At 45.5% G+C, this 16,247-nt stretch overlaps 2 protein-coding genes across 2 annotated transcripts; one reads left to right on the plus strand and one right to left on the minus strand.

Moving 5' to 3' along the window:
• Positions 1-465: 465 nt before the first annotated feature.
• Positions 466-10,493, plus strand: LOC122193571 (acyl-coenzyme A synthetase ACSM3, mitochondrial-like). The gene is made up of 14 exons (XM_042894406.1): positions 466-864; positions 1,683-1,913; positions 3,290-3,500; positions 3,971-4,178; positions 4,397-4,540; positions 5,370-5,523; positions 6,213-6,292; positions 6,937-7,060; positions 7,560-7,640; positions 8,263-8,364; positions 9,068-9,195; positions 9,310-9,409; positions 9,832-9,951; positions 10,106-10,493. Exons 2-14 carry the CDS (start codon positions 1,716-1,718, stop codon positions 10,190-10,192), a joined length of 1,737 nt encoding a protein of 578 aa, XP_042750340.1. The 5' UTR covers positions 466-864; positions 1,683-1,715; the 3' UTR covers positions 10,193-10,493.
• A 175-nt stretch (positions 10,494-10,668) lies between these two features.
• On the minus strand, positions 10,669-15,518 carry ERI2 (ERI1 exoribonuclease family member 2). The gene is made up of 7 exons (XM_042894407.1): positions 15,227-15,518; positions 14,937-15,064; positions 14,665-14,821; positions 14,258-14,358; positions 13,098-13,179; positions 12,493-12,581; positions 10,669-12,307 (listed from the first exon to the last, which is right to left on the minus strand). The coding sequence occupies exons 1-7, from the start codon at positions 15,516-15,518 to the stop codon at positions 10,973-10,975; spliced, it is 2,184 nt and encodes a 727-aa protein (XP_042750341.1). The 3' UTR covers positions 10,669-10,972.
• Positions 15,519-16,247: the final 729 nt, after the last annotated feature.

The following is a 16,247-nucleotide window of genomic DNA, read 5'->3' on the forward strand; positions in this document are numbered from 1 at the left end:
TGTCTGCTTGTCACCAACAGACATGAGCTGAACCCCCAGGGGCAACATGGCAAACATGCAGATCCTGCCTGCAGAAAAGCTGCGGTGTCACCTTTTCTGATCAGCATGTGGAGCTTCTTGGCTTCAAAGATATAGATGGCTGTTAGCAATCTCTCTGCTGACCTTGGAGCTGCAGCTTGAGGGTAGAAATGGAGCAGGAGGAACTCTGACAGCCAAACCCTTAGGAGTAAATCTTGGTGCCCCAAATTAAGGTTAGCCAGTTAGCCATGTCCCCAGCTCCCTGGCAAATGTGACCATTTCATCATGGGCTAATGGCAAAAAGAGCATAGTAATGCTATGGCCACGAGGCAGAGTGCTTACAGAATGCTGTGCCAGCTGCAGCGCCCCAGGAGTTGACAGACACAGCTGCACTGCTGTGGTTATGGTCTGTTGTTCCCTGTGCTGCCCCAAACAGAGTATAACAAGCTGGAGTTATCTGCAGCAAGCAAGGTCCTAAGGCTGTGCTTTTCTGGGGCCAGGGGTCGGAGCAGGGAACTGGAAGGAAACAGGAGAGATTTTCACCTCACTTTCTGCTTCCACTCTGAACTCTGCAGAAACCTGTCAGCTCTTCTCTCCAGATGGGACCTGGCTGCCCCTTGTGTGAGTCCAAAGTACGCGGAACAGACATGGACAGCGGTCACTGGGCACAGCAGCAGTGCTAGAAGAGCTGTGCAACCAAAGCCTTGGATTTGTGCAAGCAGCCAAAGCTGAGGTGCATCTCAGCTGTTGGAGGGCTGAGAGACTGAGAGGTGAGGTAACAGTCTCTGCACGAGCTGTGCTGCTGCTGGACAGGACGCTTTCTGGTCCAAGACTGGAACAAGACAGGTATGCCTCTTGTCTGTCTGTATTCCCTGTTCTCCTTGCCTCTCCACACCTTTCATCTCATTGGGTTTCTCTCCTGTCTTTCATAAACAGATTGAATGTTACAGATCAAAAATTGTGCCTTTGCTTCATTAATTCACTGAAATCATGTGGGTTTATAGCTGGATGATTATTAATTTAGCAAGGAGCTATCAGTGTTTGTATTATTTTGTAAATAAATGCATGAAAATTATGATTGTTGAGTTTTCTGCCCTCCTGCTAAGCTGACTGTAGAGAAACACAGCTCCACATTTTGAATCCCTTATCTCGGGTCCTTTTCAACTTTCCCCATCTCATACAGCACATAACACCAGTGCTAATAGGGTAAACTGCAGATGCCTTTGTAGCAAGTAACACTGCAGTCAGCCAGTAACTCACACAGGACTGTTGGTTTTCTATGCACCGTCTTAGTCCACGCTGCTACTTAAGTGTTCTCAGTCAGCAGCAGTCCTTTCATTTCCAGCAGCCACAGTTCAGGTGCTTTCAGTGTCCCTGCTATGTAACAGCAGCGCTGTCTAGCAGCTGGGTGGGAGCTGCAGGGAGGGAAAGGCTGTGACTCATGGGCATAGTGCCCTGCTGGGCGTCCTGAGCGTGGCAAGTTGGGTGCACGGTGGGGATCGCAGCTGTGTGATGGTCTGTGGAAGGCAGGGACCCAGCAGCAGAACCAGAGCTGTCCTCTCCCAGTATTCCAGATACCAGCTATTGTTATTCCAGCTCATTCCACTGCTTTTAGTAAATGCCGTTTTGAAACTACATAGCTAACACCAGGTTTGTATCTGCAGCATTTCTTGGAGGCTGCTTGAGCTGCTGCTGCCATGCGGTGTCTACTGAAGGCCCTGAGCATCGTGTCCCTGCATGCTTCCCTGAGAAGATCTCGCCAGCTTTGCAGCCAGAGCTCCCTAGCTCAAACCCCATTTAGTTACGAACTCATGAAACAGCAGTACAGACCAGAGGTGCCAGAGTACTTCAACTTTGCGAGCGATGTGCTAGACAGATGGACTGAAGTAGAAAAGGTAACACTACTTGTCTGCTCTGCTGCTGAAAAGCTGAGAGCTGCCAGGCACATCCATCCAGCACGCTGCTGCAGTTGTGCTCTGGTTACAATATCATGACCATCTCATGTAGTTTGAACCTGTAAACCGCTCAGGCCACATGCTGCCTTGTTTGTGGGCCCAAGTGTTCCTTTAATCAGTAACCCTGGTGACACTGACCCTGAGTAAATTTGTGCCTTAAGGACAAGAACAACTGGAGCACTTGGAGCCTTGTGCTGGCTCCCCTACCAGCTGTGACATGCACCCCGCCTGTGTGTGCAAGGCAAAGCACTCAGCCCCCGCACATCTCACTGCTTGCCAGCAAAATGAGTAACATGGTGTATTGCCAAACCTCCCCGTTCTTTTTACAGTCGTGAAATCTTTGCATCAGGAGCTATCAGAGCTATCAGTCCACAAAAGCAAAACACTCTGAGTGCCCAAACAGGCACAAGTTCTAAGCAAGGATGGGGAATAAAAAAAAAAAAAAAAAAAGGTGAAGTGTAGGTGTATGACCTATCTTCTTACTATATTGTCCTAGTCTCTGTGGATGCAGTCCACAGGTTCTTTATGATGAGGGGCTGAATACAGTGGTGTCCACCTGGCAGCAGAAGCAGAGCAGAGGTATCTCCTGTCTGACACAAGGCGAGCATTTGCTCCATTTGCAGGGGGAATGTATTTTGGCAGGCTGCAAACTAAGCAAGGAATGAACACCTGAAGAGTTTTGCCCTCTGAAGTACACAACTAAACTCTTCTCCCTGAAGATCAACCTTAGTGTTATTCTGCCACCAAACAGATAGCAAGATACCATGTTCTTGCTGCCTCCGTGAAGTTTTCTTTGCTCAGGAAGTGACTTACACAGTGTCACTGCTAAAGGCATCAGTCCCCTTAAGAGCACGTTGTGTGCATACATTTCATTTTTCACATATCTGTTAGTTATGAGGGATGTTGATTCGAGATCACACTGCGGTTTTGAACCTCAGATCTAATTTTCAGAAGTGACAAATAGGCCCAATTCAAGAATAAGTTGGAAATGAGCTCAGAGAGTTTGTAAAACTGAGGCACAGCTCAGCTGCAGCTGTGTCCATTGGGAGCTTTTTTTGTGGCCAGGAACAGAAGGCTGGACAGCCTCTGCAGAGGGAAACAACATGAGCTCAGGAAAGGAATTTCTAGCATGATATTTGTAGGCAGCTTTTCCTGAAGGAGAGCCTCATTTGGAGCCAGTGGCAAATTTCAGCTTCATCCCCGGATTCCTCCAGCACTGAATTAGTGCCAAACGCTTTGTTTCCTCAGACTTAATTAAGGTAAAGGTGGTATGTTCCTTAAGCGAAGCATTTGCACTGTACCCTCTCATTCTATAGGAAGGAAAAAAGCCTAAGAACCCCGCATTGTGGTGGGTAGGTGGTGATGGAGAAGAGGTGAAGTGGAGCTTTGAGGAGCTGGGATTGCTGTCCAGGAAAGCAGCCAATGTACTCTCTGGTGCCTGTAGTCTGCAGTGTGGGGACAAAGTTCTACTGCTTCTGCCACGGATCCCAGAGTGGTGGCTGCTGAACGTGGCTTGCATGAGAACAGGTTGGTGAGAGGATACAAATGGCATATGGGGATGGAAATCATGACTTAAACCTGTCCTTGCTACTTAATGCATGCAGAACTAGAAATATGCTGTTGAGGATGAACTAGTAAAACAGGAATGCCCTTCATGCCAAATGTGGCATTTCTGTGTAGTTCTGCATATGCCCTAGGTGTTAAGGAAACACTATGAGCCCACTCTCCTTTGACATTCTCCTTTCTCCAGCACTTGTGATGCATCCCAAATGCACCTTCTTGCAACCTTGCAGTGAAGCTGGCCCACATTTAGCCAGGTGTTTCACATGGCCCCTGTGGGATCTGTTACCTGCTCAGTTTGCCGATGTTTTCAACTCAGAATGTCATGGTACAGCATTGTCTCACTCAAAACCACCAAGTAAGCTGAAGTCTTAGTGGTACAAGAATTATTAAGCAACATATAAGCTATTTTTTCCATTCCACTTGCTCCTGTTTAGGAACCGTCCTGATTCCTGGCACACAGCAGCTGACAGCAAAGGACATTGTCTATCGCCTACAGAAATCCAAGGCAAAGGGCATAATCACCGATGACTCTGTTGCATCAGCTGTAGAGTCAGTAGAGGCTGACTGCCAGTCTCTGAAGTTCAAGTTGCTGGTGTCAGAGAGCCACCGAGAGGGATGGCTGAGCTTCAAGGATCTCCTGAAGTGAGTAACCACCACTGTGACAGTGTCTCAGTAAAGATAAGAGTGTTTCCATTTGCTTTGAATGAGAAATGCTGCAGGTGCCAATCCTTCTGGGTCTGCACAGTGGAAAAATATAAATGGTTTTGGCACTTCTGATTGCTGCAGAGGTTATTCTGAACATCTTCAGGAACGTGTAAGTCACACAAATCATTTCATTCCTCATTTTGTTCATTTTAAAGAAATGCTCCATCTGATCACCAGTGCGTAACCACGAAGTCTCAACACCCCATGGCCATCTATTTTACTAGTGGGACGACGGGAGCTCCAAAAATGGCGGAACATTCCCACTGCAGCTATGGTATTGGCCTCACAGTGAGTGGAAGGTATGTCCACTGCTTCGTCAGACAGATTGGTGGTGTGGCAGAAGGAAGAGAAACGCAAGGTTTAACCAGAAACGTTTGTTTCGCTGCTTTAAAAAACAACCCTTCTGTGAGACCCAACCAAGATTTGTTTGATTGGTTGTTTTTCCCAGGAAACAAGGCACATTTTGAGTCCAGCTGTCCTAGTGTGCATGGAATGTAGCAGCCAAATAGACATACTAACTTCTTTTTAACATTTTCTTTAACTTTTGATAACTCTTTTGCCGTGTGTCCAATAAGTAAGCTAGCACTTAACAGACAGTCCACCAAATGAACATCAGCATAAGTTCATAAAGTCCGTATCCAAAATGGGAGAACGTGGGTCTGACAGGCTTCTGGGTTCGTGTGTGCCTGGGTTCAACAGAGCTCCTAGAGGAATGAAATGCTGATAATTCAGAATCTCCAGATTTATAAAGCAATATTGTTTATAAAATTGATAGGGCAGTGCACTTCAGTCTAACTGGAAGAGAATAACAAACCATATGCGGTAAACCAAAACCATCCTTGTCACTAACAGTGAGTCAAGCAATCTTATATTCATGCACCAGCACATCCTGAGGTAGGTTTTGCTGCTCCATCGCTACAACTTCCCTTGGAAACATGCAGCATCAGTCCATCCTGCTGCACCCTGCCATTGCCAGGACCTGGTCATGCTCAGCCATTCAGGTCTATCTAAATGCTACTTAAGCCAAACAGTGCCAGATTCGCTTCCCTGGCACATCTCATGATGTTTTACTACTTGCTTTATTTCTGCTAAGCATGGACTGTAGGCTATGCTTCCTTCTGCTATCAGGTACTGGCTGAACCTGACCTCTTCAGATATATATTGGAATACCTCAGACACGGGCTGGGCCAAAGCAGCGTGGAGCATTTTTTCAGCATGGAGTCAAGGGGCATGTTTATTTGTGCATAAGATGCCGCAGTTCAGCCCGCCTGCTGTCTTTGAGGTATGTGGGGGAGCCAACCTTGCAGCTGTTTGCTGTTAGTCCTAGAAATGAAACACAGAGGAGATTGGGCTGGGATCTGCAAAGCTAATCTGTTATTAAAATGAGTGACTTTAATAGATAAGTGAGAGTGCTGGTTGCCTGCACCGTGTAACTCAGTGGTAAGGGGTGAGGAGGCAGCAAGGCTGAATTCCTTTAACAAATGCCATCAACATCATATTGTCTTCCATTCTCCACACACAACTTCTTACCCTTTGTAAAAGAGTACCGCCACTTCACCCCTTCTGAGGTGGTGGGAGCTGCTAGGTAACACCAGGCTGTGTTGGAGAACGCTTTCAGTTTTAGTCCTGTAGGACATCTAAAAACGTAGGTTTAGGATTTCACTTTTTTTCTCCCTAAATTGCAATTACAAAGCAGCTCCGCTAGGAGGAGTTCAGACTTTCTCAGAGTGCAAAGCTCTGGCATAACAAACCCATTGTAAGATGATGCAGATTCTGTTTTGGAGAAAAAAAAAAAAACTAAATAAATGTAACTGCTGTGCTACACTAATATTATAATTTTAAGACACTAATATTTTGTTTGTGTGTTTCATAAGCCTGATGCAGGCAGATGCCATTACATCTCTTATATTGCAGATGAGACCTCACAGCCTATATTGACCACATTGGTTTTTACTATTCTGAACTCCTTAGAGCCTGTCAAGGTTTCCCATAACTGTCTTCTGCTCAGCCCCAACTGCCTACCGAATGCTCGTGCAGCACCAGCCGCCCAGGTAAGCCGAGGCCGTGTCCCCAGCAGTGTCTTCCATCAAAGCAGTGAGCCAAGTGCTCAGCTCTCTGATTTTGTTCCACATTCACAGAGGTAAACAGAAACTCAGACTGTGTGTTTCTCAACACCTTAAGTCTCATTTATTGTGAATAAAGTCAGAATAAATGCTTGAGGTACCACCTTAGACTTTGTAAGCGACAGTGGAAGGCAGCATGGTATCATACTTAACACTCAGAAATACTTTTACTGTCACATTCTTCTTCCCTCTGTTCCCCTCCTATGTCCCACCAGTAGTGTGCTCCCCATGAAGTGTGTGTCGGTACGGTCAGTGACACGTATGAGAGACATCTCGGCCTCACTGGGTTCTCACTGGCAGGGTTGAACTTCATTATTCCTCCTTGGTCCAGGCTCCAGTTCAGACTCTAGGACTAGAAACATCGCATTATTAGATTTTCCAAATAATACAGAAGTAAAACAGAAAGCTTTTTTTTCTTTCTTTCTTCTGCTATTTTCAGATTTGTTGTTGTTTAGCTCTGCACAGTTCAAACGGAACAGCAATTTGTGTAGAAAGGTCCCCCACAGTGCAGGAATACTGCAGCAAATGGGACACAGTAGACATAACTGGAGTCATTTGCTTTCTCTTTCCAGCTGCACATTCAACAGCCTGCGGCACTGTGTGAGCGCCGGGGAGCCAGTCAACCCCGAGGTGATGGCTGAGTGGAAAGCATGGACGGGGCTGGATATCCATGAAGGCTACGGACAAACAGAAACTGTACGTTAAGCTTTACAGGTGAAAAGCATATAAATTCTATTCAGTTTGCCAAGAAAAAGCCATTAAAAAGATTGTACACAGTTGTATTAGGTTTACGTACTCCTCCTCACTTCACCACATCCCAGCAACACAAACTCATCATCACTATTACAGCAGTTGTGACTTTTAGGGAGAAAGTCAATTCCAATATGTAACAATGAAAACACAGTTTTTTCAACTCATAAGACTCCCCAAAAAATCCAAGGCCTGGTCTTCACTTGAGACGCACTCTTCATGACCTCCTTCCAAATTCTGCTTTGAACTCTACCTTTGGAATGCTCACCCTGTTTGCGGTTCTCGGCAAGATTTCCAGAGAGTCATTTATTTCACTGGATGTATGATTATAATGAAGGGATCGTTATTTCCTACAGAAGTTTGTTATGTTAGCTGAGTCTTCTAAACCTAAGCTAAAGACTGAATATACAAGTCACTGTTTGACTGAGAAAAATATTGATTACAGGTGCTGGTCTGTGGAAATTTTAAAGGAATGGAAATTAAACCTGGCTCTATGGGAAAGCCATCTCCAGGGTATGATGTCAAGGTATGGCACCTCTGGTGGCACTGCCATCTCTCAGATCGTCAGTTGCCATCAAAGAGGTTTAAGAGCTTTAGCGTGGCACTGTGCTATGCAGCATCATTCCACAAGGAATGGATTACAAGTACGTTACTGACCCAAACGCAATGTGGAAATGAGCAGTCACACCTCTTGCACCAGCCTCAGTGGGATGACATAGATGACAACCCACTATTGGATGAGAAGGCAATGATGGAAGTCAAATTACTGAGTAAACAAAGAGGGCGAACATATTTCTTTGGGGATAACAAAGCTGATGAAGTAAATTCTGGCAATATTTGCAATATAGTTTGAGATTTTTATTACCTTTCTAAGCTTTTTAGCAGCTTCTTCTGTTTTCACGTTCATTACTTAACCTCTTTGGAGTCTTACTAACTTCATTACATGTTTTCATAGTACTGGGAATTGCTCAGATAAAAAACAGTGTGAGGTACAGTGGATTTGCATTAAGCTGACACTGTAATTTCAGGGTCAGACTCACATCCAATGCTCCAAATAATTTTAAATGAGTATTAAGATTCTATAATATTAATATAATGCTTTTCAATTTGGCTCAAAGACAATAAAGTTTTGTTTTGCTTATTTTCAGATTATAGATGAAAACGGTAATATTCTGCCTCCTGGAAAAGAAGGAGACATTGCCATCAAAGTAAAACCTACAAGACCACTTTTCCTCTTTACTTGCTATACTGTAAGAACGCTTCTCCAGCAAAAGCAGATGCCATGTTAAGTCTCTGCCAAGGAATCCCTGCCTCATTTCATTTACATATACTGCTTAGATGTCTAAAAACCCCTGGGAAGGAAAGAATTTCCTTTTCTTTTCATGCAGCTGCTTAGTCTACATACACAAGTTGTTAGTTGGTCGATGACAGCACCTTGCCTAGCAAGCTGAATCCACTTTTTTTTTTTATTATTGGCTTAATAAAAAGGGAAATCTCTAACAGCTTACTCCCCGAGTCCCCAAATACTCTTTGGTCAGAGGGCTAGAAACCCCATCTGAGAAGTGGGGACACTGTTCAAGTATCTTCAGTGCAGAACTGGGCTCCATCTAGTGTTTTGAGCACAGCGTTTTTTGTTTCCATTTCAGTTCAAATGTTCAGTCCCAGAATCAGAAAAACAAACACAGTGCTCTCAGTTCTTACAACAGGAAACCATATTAAATTTTGGGGATGCTATCAGCCTATTATCATGGAATCATTAAGGTTGGAAGAGGCCATCTTGTCCAATCATCAACTATGTCTTGCTTTATGGGCTGATAATAGTGAATTAATAATCTATTGTTGTTTATTATTAATGTCCCTCTGAATATTCCTGCTGATCATGAATCTACTAGAATGCAATTTATTTTATTTTCCAAGTAGCCTTTAAGCGAAACACAATTTAATATTTCCTAGGATGATCCAGAGAAAACAAAGGCAACGGTCCGTGGGGATTTCTATGTTACTGGAGACAGGGGGCTCATGGATGAAGATGGATATTTCTGGTTTGTTGGGAGAGCTGATGACGTCATTAATTCTGCTGGGTAAATCAAACTGATTAACAATACATCTGCCAGCACAAATAATAGAGCTGATTCAGACAAGATGTGTTTATGTGTGTCAAGTACAAATAAAGAACCTTTATCTCCATTCTAAAGATACCGCATCGGACCATTTGAAGTAGAAAGTGCTCTAATAGAGCATCCTGCAGTGGTGGAATCAGCAGTTGTCAGCAGTCCAGACCCCATCAGGGGAGAGGTAAACAAGCTAAGCACATTTTAGGTAAAAGGGAGGTTTATGCACACCGTGGCTGAGGAAGACCAGCTTCCAGTGGATTAGTCTATCCAGTGATGGAATTTTTGAACTGAATAAAATCAAATTGGCATTTCTACTCTGTCAGATATGTCTAACCAGAAAAACAGACCACGGCAATTACCCCACATCCAACATAACCAAAGCACAATTTGAAGCTTTTCCTCTGCATTCCAGTATTTCCCCTTTTGACTATCCCCATAGTCCAGACAAACACACAACATTGGCATAGCTGTTTGTCGTATTTGTTATTCTGCAGTTTGCACATGAACGTTTGGTAAATGTGAAAGTTAAACCAATCTTTCAAATCTGACTGTTGTATGATGTTTCATCATCGCTTCACCTTCTGTTCCCTTATTGTCTTCAAGGTAGTGAAAGCCTTTGTTGTTTTAACGCCCAACTACGTCTCACATGATCCAGAAAAAATGATGAAAGAGCTACAAGACCACGTTAAGAAAGCTACTGCTCCATACAAGTATCCTCGGAAAGTGAGTCGTCAATTATCCAAATTCTTTAAGAAATTGTCATGACCATAAGAAAGCATGTATCAACTATTACACCGCTTGTGAGGCTGTGCCACCAAGGGGAAGTCACATCTGAAATGAATTATTTTGTACTGTAATTCCTTCCCTTTCCCATTAGATGGAGTTTGTTCGAGAGCTGCCAAAAACCATTAGCGGGAAGATCCGAAGAAATGAACTACGCCAGAAGGAGTGGAGGAGATATTAGAATGCTTTGGGTTTTGGGTTGTGTTGCTGCTTTAACATAGCGTGTGGGTTCCAGTGCCTTTTTGCTTTGTTTGTTTCTCTAAACAAAATAAGATAATGCTGATTTACACAGTAATGTGAAGATACATGATGTCTCTTAGTTGACATTTTCACTAAGTCTCACCTGACCCCCAGCACTCAGCTGCCCCAGTGCCACATGGAGAGCACAAAAGCAGGCAGGCACAAATGACACAGCAGTTCTCTTATAAGGAGGGCAGGGCAGTAGATGATGTGTTAAATAAACTTAATGAACCATCTTTAAACTGCATTTTATCTTTATTATTACTGAAATGAGAAAAATCACAAGAATTTACTGCAACACTTGCTTCAGTAATCACTTCTGAGCAGCATGATAACTTACAAATACATATTTAACAGTTACAGTTAAAAATCTCTACAAGTATATTTAGTAAAAATAGTATAAAAGCAAAATCTACATCATTAAATTGTTTGAGGACTCAATTAGCAAAGAATTTAAGGCACGTGATGATGAAGTAGGAGTTTAAGATGCGTAACAGCAGCTGCTCACACCTTAACTGCAGCACAGTGATTTGTTCTGTCTCATTCCAACCTTGTCAACATGGGTATGTCTGCATGCTTAAACACTGCAATTTTCATCCACATTAGCCAAGCAGCATTATTTTCATCCTCTGCTGAGAACATGTATTTGACACTGGACTGCCCCAGTTTCATTAACTACAGTTAACTGAGATTCAGATTCAAACCACCAAATTAAAAAGCTTCAAGTTCTCATAGATGGTCTGAGGAACAAATATTTGTTGGAATCATTTCCTGAAGTGCTGGGGCACGTTCCAAGAGAGGTCAAAGCATCTACATTCACGGTGATATCATGAGATTTCTCATTTAGAAATGCATTTTCCCACTTGAAGTATCCACAACTTCTCTTACTACCTTCACGCCTGCCAACAGGACAACAGAAAAAAGCCTTGCCATGACTTGGACCTGCATTTGACACATAGAACCTTTTAGCCCTTTGACCACAGTTACACAGAGGGGGAGTTAGTCTTTGATTTTGCACAGCTGTTACAGACTGATTTGGATTGACTGTGGAGCTCAGAACGGCGCGAGATGCTTTGGACAAATTCAAATTTCTCAAAGGTAAGGCATGATCTGAAGACACAGTTTTCTCTTGATAGATAGCAAAAGACTGTTTTTTTGCTGGTGGGAGTGCTGCTGGACTGGTTGGCTTTCTTTTGGGAACCTCAGAAGGAACAGAATAATTTCTCATTAATACTGATTGGGAAGAAATAGCATTTACCTTTGCAGATGGGATCTTAAAGGCAGAAAGATTTGAAGTCTGCCTTTGTACCATTCCTACATTATAGATAGTAGTATCAGGACTTTTGTAAACGATAGATCCAGGAGGTTCTGTGGGTACCAGAGTTTTCCCCAAACTTTGATCACCTGAACTGATCTCAGCCGATTGCTTTGGAATTGTTTTTTCTTCAGACACAGTTAAGATGTCTGTACTTGAGTCCTCCTCAGATTGAACGCAGTCTGAATTTGGTTCAGACTGAGATTTAGGTATTAGAGCTACATCTTCCCAGTCAGCTAGCAGAGACAAGCAATCAGAATGAGTGCCTGTATCCTCACTGGAGGTATTAACTGAGGAGATGGTGGTGGAGACAAGTACTAGTCCTGACCCACACACTGGAGAGCTGTACCTTGCTGCACTCATGAGATGCCCGCTGTTCAATCCTTGCTGAATGCCTGGTGACAAAGTACTGTGAGATTGCTGCACGTGTCCAAGAAGAGGAAATCTGTCAGCAGATACTGTGGAAGAGCTTCGGACTTCCTCACGGAAATCAGTCCTTGAGCTGCTGCCAGATACAACATGCATGTCTGGGGCGCAATCACTGCAAGTGGCCCGTTCTGCAGATTGTACGTGGGAATTTACCATAATTCCAGCAGTACCATTGTGGTTTCTCTCTGCCAGAGAGCTTGCCTTGCAAGATCTATCTCTGGATGTTTCAAGGCTGCTGCTACTTCCTGGCAGAGTCTTGTCAGCAGAGTTGGTATTCAGCGTTCTGGAAATTAAGTTCTTCCTAGGACAGGACTAGGAGTCCATTAACAAAAAGAGATTTTGGAAAGTAAATACCCAGAAGCTTTAGGAATCACTGCACAAAACTAACAAGAGTGTCAGCCTAAGGGTATTCTGTTCAGTTCATACTCAAGATTCACCCTTCACCTGTATTTCAGGCTACAAGACTAGTAGAGGAAAGATACGAAATAGTGACCAACCTTATCCAAAGATTTAGTAATCTTCAGCACACACCCATCACAAATCAGCCTCCAAGCAAGACGAGCAGTATTCCGAGAATCATCCAACCCTTCGAAAGTATGGTTATATATTGATATCTTCCTTTTAATCTACTACTGCTGACAGTTCTTATTAGAGGACAAGTAACATTTCCGTACACTAGGAAAAGTAACATGTACATACACTTAAGAACTCGTGTAGCTGAATATATAGCCACAACTGTTAAAATCCTTCCTGTTTCGTATTAACTATATCAAAAATTAAAAATAAATATTATGTTTGTATTCTTTCATACTCATAAGCTACTCATGAGCTGTCAGGTAAGATCAAGTTTCCTTATCCCTTCCTCGCTTTCTTTTTCCTTTCATGCCCAAGCAACTCAGAACTTGATATTGTGGAGCACATACACACAAAAGCTCTGGGAGGGAATTCTAAAATTAAGCATGAGAATAAAAATGGCAAACTCTGACCTCTCAGCTGTTTCTACTTGGATGGTTTTATTGACCAGAAGGCTACAGTCTGGACTACCTGGAAATAATATTATATATATTCATATACAGAGAGAGATTCATCAAATCACACTTACCAGAATGTTCCCGTCCAACAAAAGCCAGCCCCAAATCCTGTAAAGCACCACTCAGCCCTTTAGGTTTTCTGTTATAGAAGGCCTAAGGAGAAACATGCGGCTGGTTAAGATGCAGCAGTTCACAGTGGAGTGAAAAGCACTTCCAAAATATCATCTAAGGAATAATAAATCTCCCACTGCCATTGTGCAAGTCAGATTTCTTCATGTTACTACTGTGATAAATGAGCATAAAAAAGCACGTGCATTACCAACAGCAGATAAGAATGGAAAGAACAATGATTCCTTCCTCTTCCAGTCTTAAACTAATCCACTCTACCTTTGTTCAGCAATCATCCATTTGCACTTCATGCCTTACATCAATAAAGGCCTTAACAGAAAGAAAGCCTTGAAGAATACAATTACAATACATCTTGAGATGCTTAAACTGTTCTATATATATATTTTTAAACTTATGCCTTTGCAATATGTATGTGCCAAGTAAATTAAATAAGGAAAGATATGACTCCCTGGTTCTCCCCTTGATCACGTTGTTTGACTTTAGAGATCTAAATCTGCTGCCTGAGCTCCAGCACTAGGGACAGGCAAACTCCTGGATCGCTCCTTTGAATGTTTCCTTGGCTGCAACAGAACTCCTGTTTGTGTGTAGACCGAAAAACCAACCAAGAAAAAACCCACCACCATAAAAACAATCTTTCATTTCCTCAGTAGATATCCATTTTCAGTGTTACTAGCACTGCTCTGATCAGTACTAGTACTGTTCTGGTCAGAATACAGTTCCCACACTATGTCCTGATGTAACTGCTGAGCAGACAAGGACCACTACTTTCTAGGTAGCAATGTAAGACAGTAAGAGCAGTGTAGGAAAAACAGGGAAGTCCAGGCAGCAAGCAAGCAAAAGATGCCAGGAAAAGAAGAATAGCTCAAAAATTCTCCAACGATTATCAGTAATTTATCTAACAACACGTTACTTCCCTAGCATTATGATTTCTATTAAAATTTACAGTCATAAGGCATGCAGTTTGTTATTTGTGCAACAACACAGAATGAAAGAAGTCGGGTAACTCTAATTACTGGAACACAGTGCTGCCTGGTAGGTGTGATACAATTAGCATCTGAGGTTATAACACAGACCTATGTTCCAGCTTACTGGTTTTTCTCACCCTGTACGTCGCTTTGAGATCAATCCAGGAATTGAAGATGCCAGGTTTCCGCAACTGCTTCCTCTTACATTCGTAGTGCAAGCACACGCCCAGGTCCCAGTCTGCACAGGGAAGACAAGAGCAAGCAAAGAATTAATGTTTCTTTAATCCTAACTTCTGCCAATTGGGCATTATTCTCACCTGAACAAGCCAGAGGTTACCAAACAAGCAAACAAACCAACAGCTGGGCAAGACGGTGCACAGCCACCTACAAATCAGCGGCAGCCCTGCGATGGGGCGGTGAGCACTGCTGCCTTATGGCCATCAATGCAGGACAGTCCCAAAGCAGGCACAGATAACAGTCCCACCAAGGACTCCTTTTTAATGCGCTCTGCTTTGTGCAATAAGCAAAAGGGAACGTTGCCTACCTGTCCAAGTAACAAAAGCACACATCTTTGTCTCTGGAATGGCATTACTTGGGATTTCTGAGATGAACAGAAATTTCTTCTCCTTCTGTATCTCCTGAAGCCACTTCAAGAATTGTGACAAGCAGATGTGCAGAGGGACTCCTTCGTCAACTTGTTTCTTTGGGCAGCGGATAGAGAAACACCCGCGTCAGTACAGACTGCAGTCCGCTGGAGGTTTGGCTGCCTTCGGCCCTTTAAAGGAGCACCGAATGGTGTAAGTCACAGCGGGATACCTGCGTGACGCCGGTCAGCGCCGTGCAGAACTCGGAGAGTACGGGCTGCTCCTGCGGCTGCACGAAGGCGTGGAACTCGGCCTCGATCCGCCCCGTGGCGGCGTTCAGCAGCACGGCCGGGAACTCAACTGGGACGGAGCACAGCGAGAGCGGCGGGAGGAAAACACCGCGTCCGTGTCAAGTGCGGCACGCGGGCACCCCGCAACATACAAACGCACATCGCACCCCGCAAACATACAAACGCACATCGCACCCCGCACACAGCCGGGCACTCCCGGAGCAGCACTCACTGATCTCGGGGCGGCGTTGCCGTGCGTCCCGCCAGCACGTGGACTCGAAGTCCAGGACGAGCAGGAAGCCGAATCCGGATCGCCGCTCCGTCACCCCGCCGCTCCGGCCGCTCTGCGCCATCCCCAGCGATCTGCGGGACGGGGCGGCCTCAGCGCCGGGCCGAGAGGAGACCGCTCCGGCCCGGGGCGGGGCGGGGCGGGGCAGCCCGGCTGGCCCGGCCGGCCCGGCCGGCCCGGCCCGGCCCAGTGGTATGTGCCGCGGCCCGCACCTGGCCAGCCGCTTCGTAGCCATCTCCGCCGCTTCAAACCGCCCGCGGTCCTGCCCCGCTCCCCGCCCCGCGGCTGCGCACTCCCCGCGCTCTCCGCGCAGGCGCTGTCGGCTCGGCTCGGCTCCTCGGCGAGGCCATGGCGGGTCGGTCTGACCGCGTGAACGGCCGCAAGCGGACCGCGGGACGGGACGCGGAGGGGCTTCGGGCGGGCGGCAAGAGGAGCAGGGCAGCGATGGTGAGCTGTGACAGAACGCGGCACGGCGCGGCTCCTGGCGTCAGCGGCCCCGGAACGGGCGGAGCTCTGCGTGCGGTGCGCCGGCATCGGAGAGCGCCGCGTGTCCGGTCGGGAGGCCCTCGCCGCCCCCGGTACACCCTGCCGCCTTCCGGCTACCCCCAACTCCGTCGGGTCCGGCCGTGGCTCTGAGCCCCCAGGGATGGAGCCCACAGCTCCGGGCAGCAGTGCCAGCGCCTCGCTGCCCTCTGAGGGATTTCCCCCGCATCTCACCTGCATCCGCCTCTTGTAGCTTAGAGTCTTTTCTCCTCGTCCTCTCACTGTCTGCTGCTGTAAAAGGTCGGTCCCCCTCCTGTTCATAAGCTCCCTTTAAGTCCTGGAAGCCCGCAATGAGGTCTCCCTGCAGCCTTCTCTCCATGCTGCACACCCTGGCTCCTCAGCCTGTCTCCATAGCAGAGCTGCTCCAAGCGCCAAGCATCTTCATCGCCTGCCCTGGCCCTGCTGCAACAGCTCCCCCCCT

This window comes from Lagopus leucura, unplaced genomic scaffold (genome assembly GCF_019238085.1).
Source record: "Lagopus leucura isolate 7727_CA_CO unplaced genomic scaffold, USGS_WTPT01 55188-0_obj-0_obj, whole genome shotgun sequence".
In the NCBI taxonomy this organism is placed as follows: Eukaryota; Metazoa; Chordata; class Aves; order Galliformes; family Phasianidae; genus Lagopus; species Lagopus leucura.

Coding starts and splice junctions, on each gene's coding strand:
- LOC122193571 (XM_042894406.1), top strand. CDS start 1,716: ATGCGGTGTCTACTGAAGGCCCTGAGCATCGTGTCCCTGCATGCTTCC. Junction 9,410..9,831: donor CAGACCCCATCAGGGGAGAG/GTAAACAAGCTA, acceptor ATTGTCTTCAAG/GTAGTGAAAGCCTTTGTTGT. Junction 9,952..10,105: donor CATACAAGTATCCTCGGAAA/GTGAGTCGTCAA, acceptor CTTTCCCATTAG/ATGGAGTTTGTTCGAGAGCT.
- ERI2 (XM_042894407.1), bottom strand. CDS start 15,518: ATGGCTACGAAGCGGCTGGCCAGGTGCGGGCCGCGGCACATACCACTG. Junction 14,822..14,936: donor CGCTGACCGGCGTCACGCAG/GTATCCCGCTGT, acceptor CGCTGCCCAAAG/AAACAAGTTGACGAAGGAGT. Junction 12,582..13,097: donor TGTTGGACGGGAACATTCTG/GTAAGTGTGATT, acceptor ATACTTTCGAAG/GGTTGGATGATTCTCGGAAT.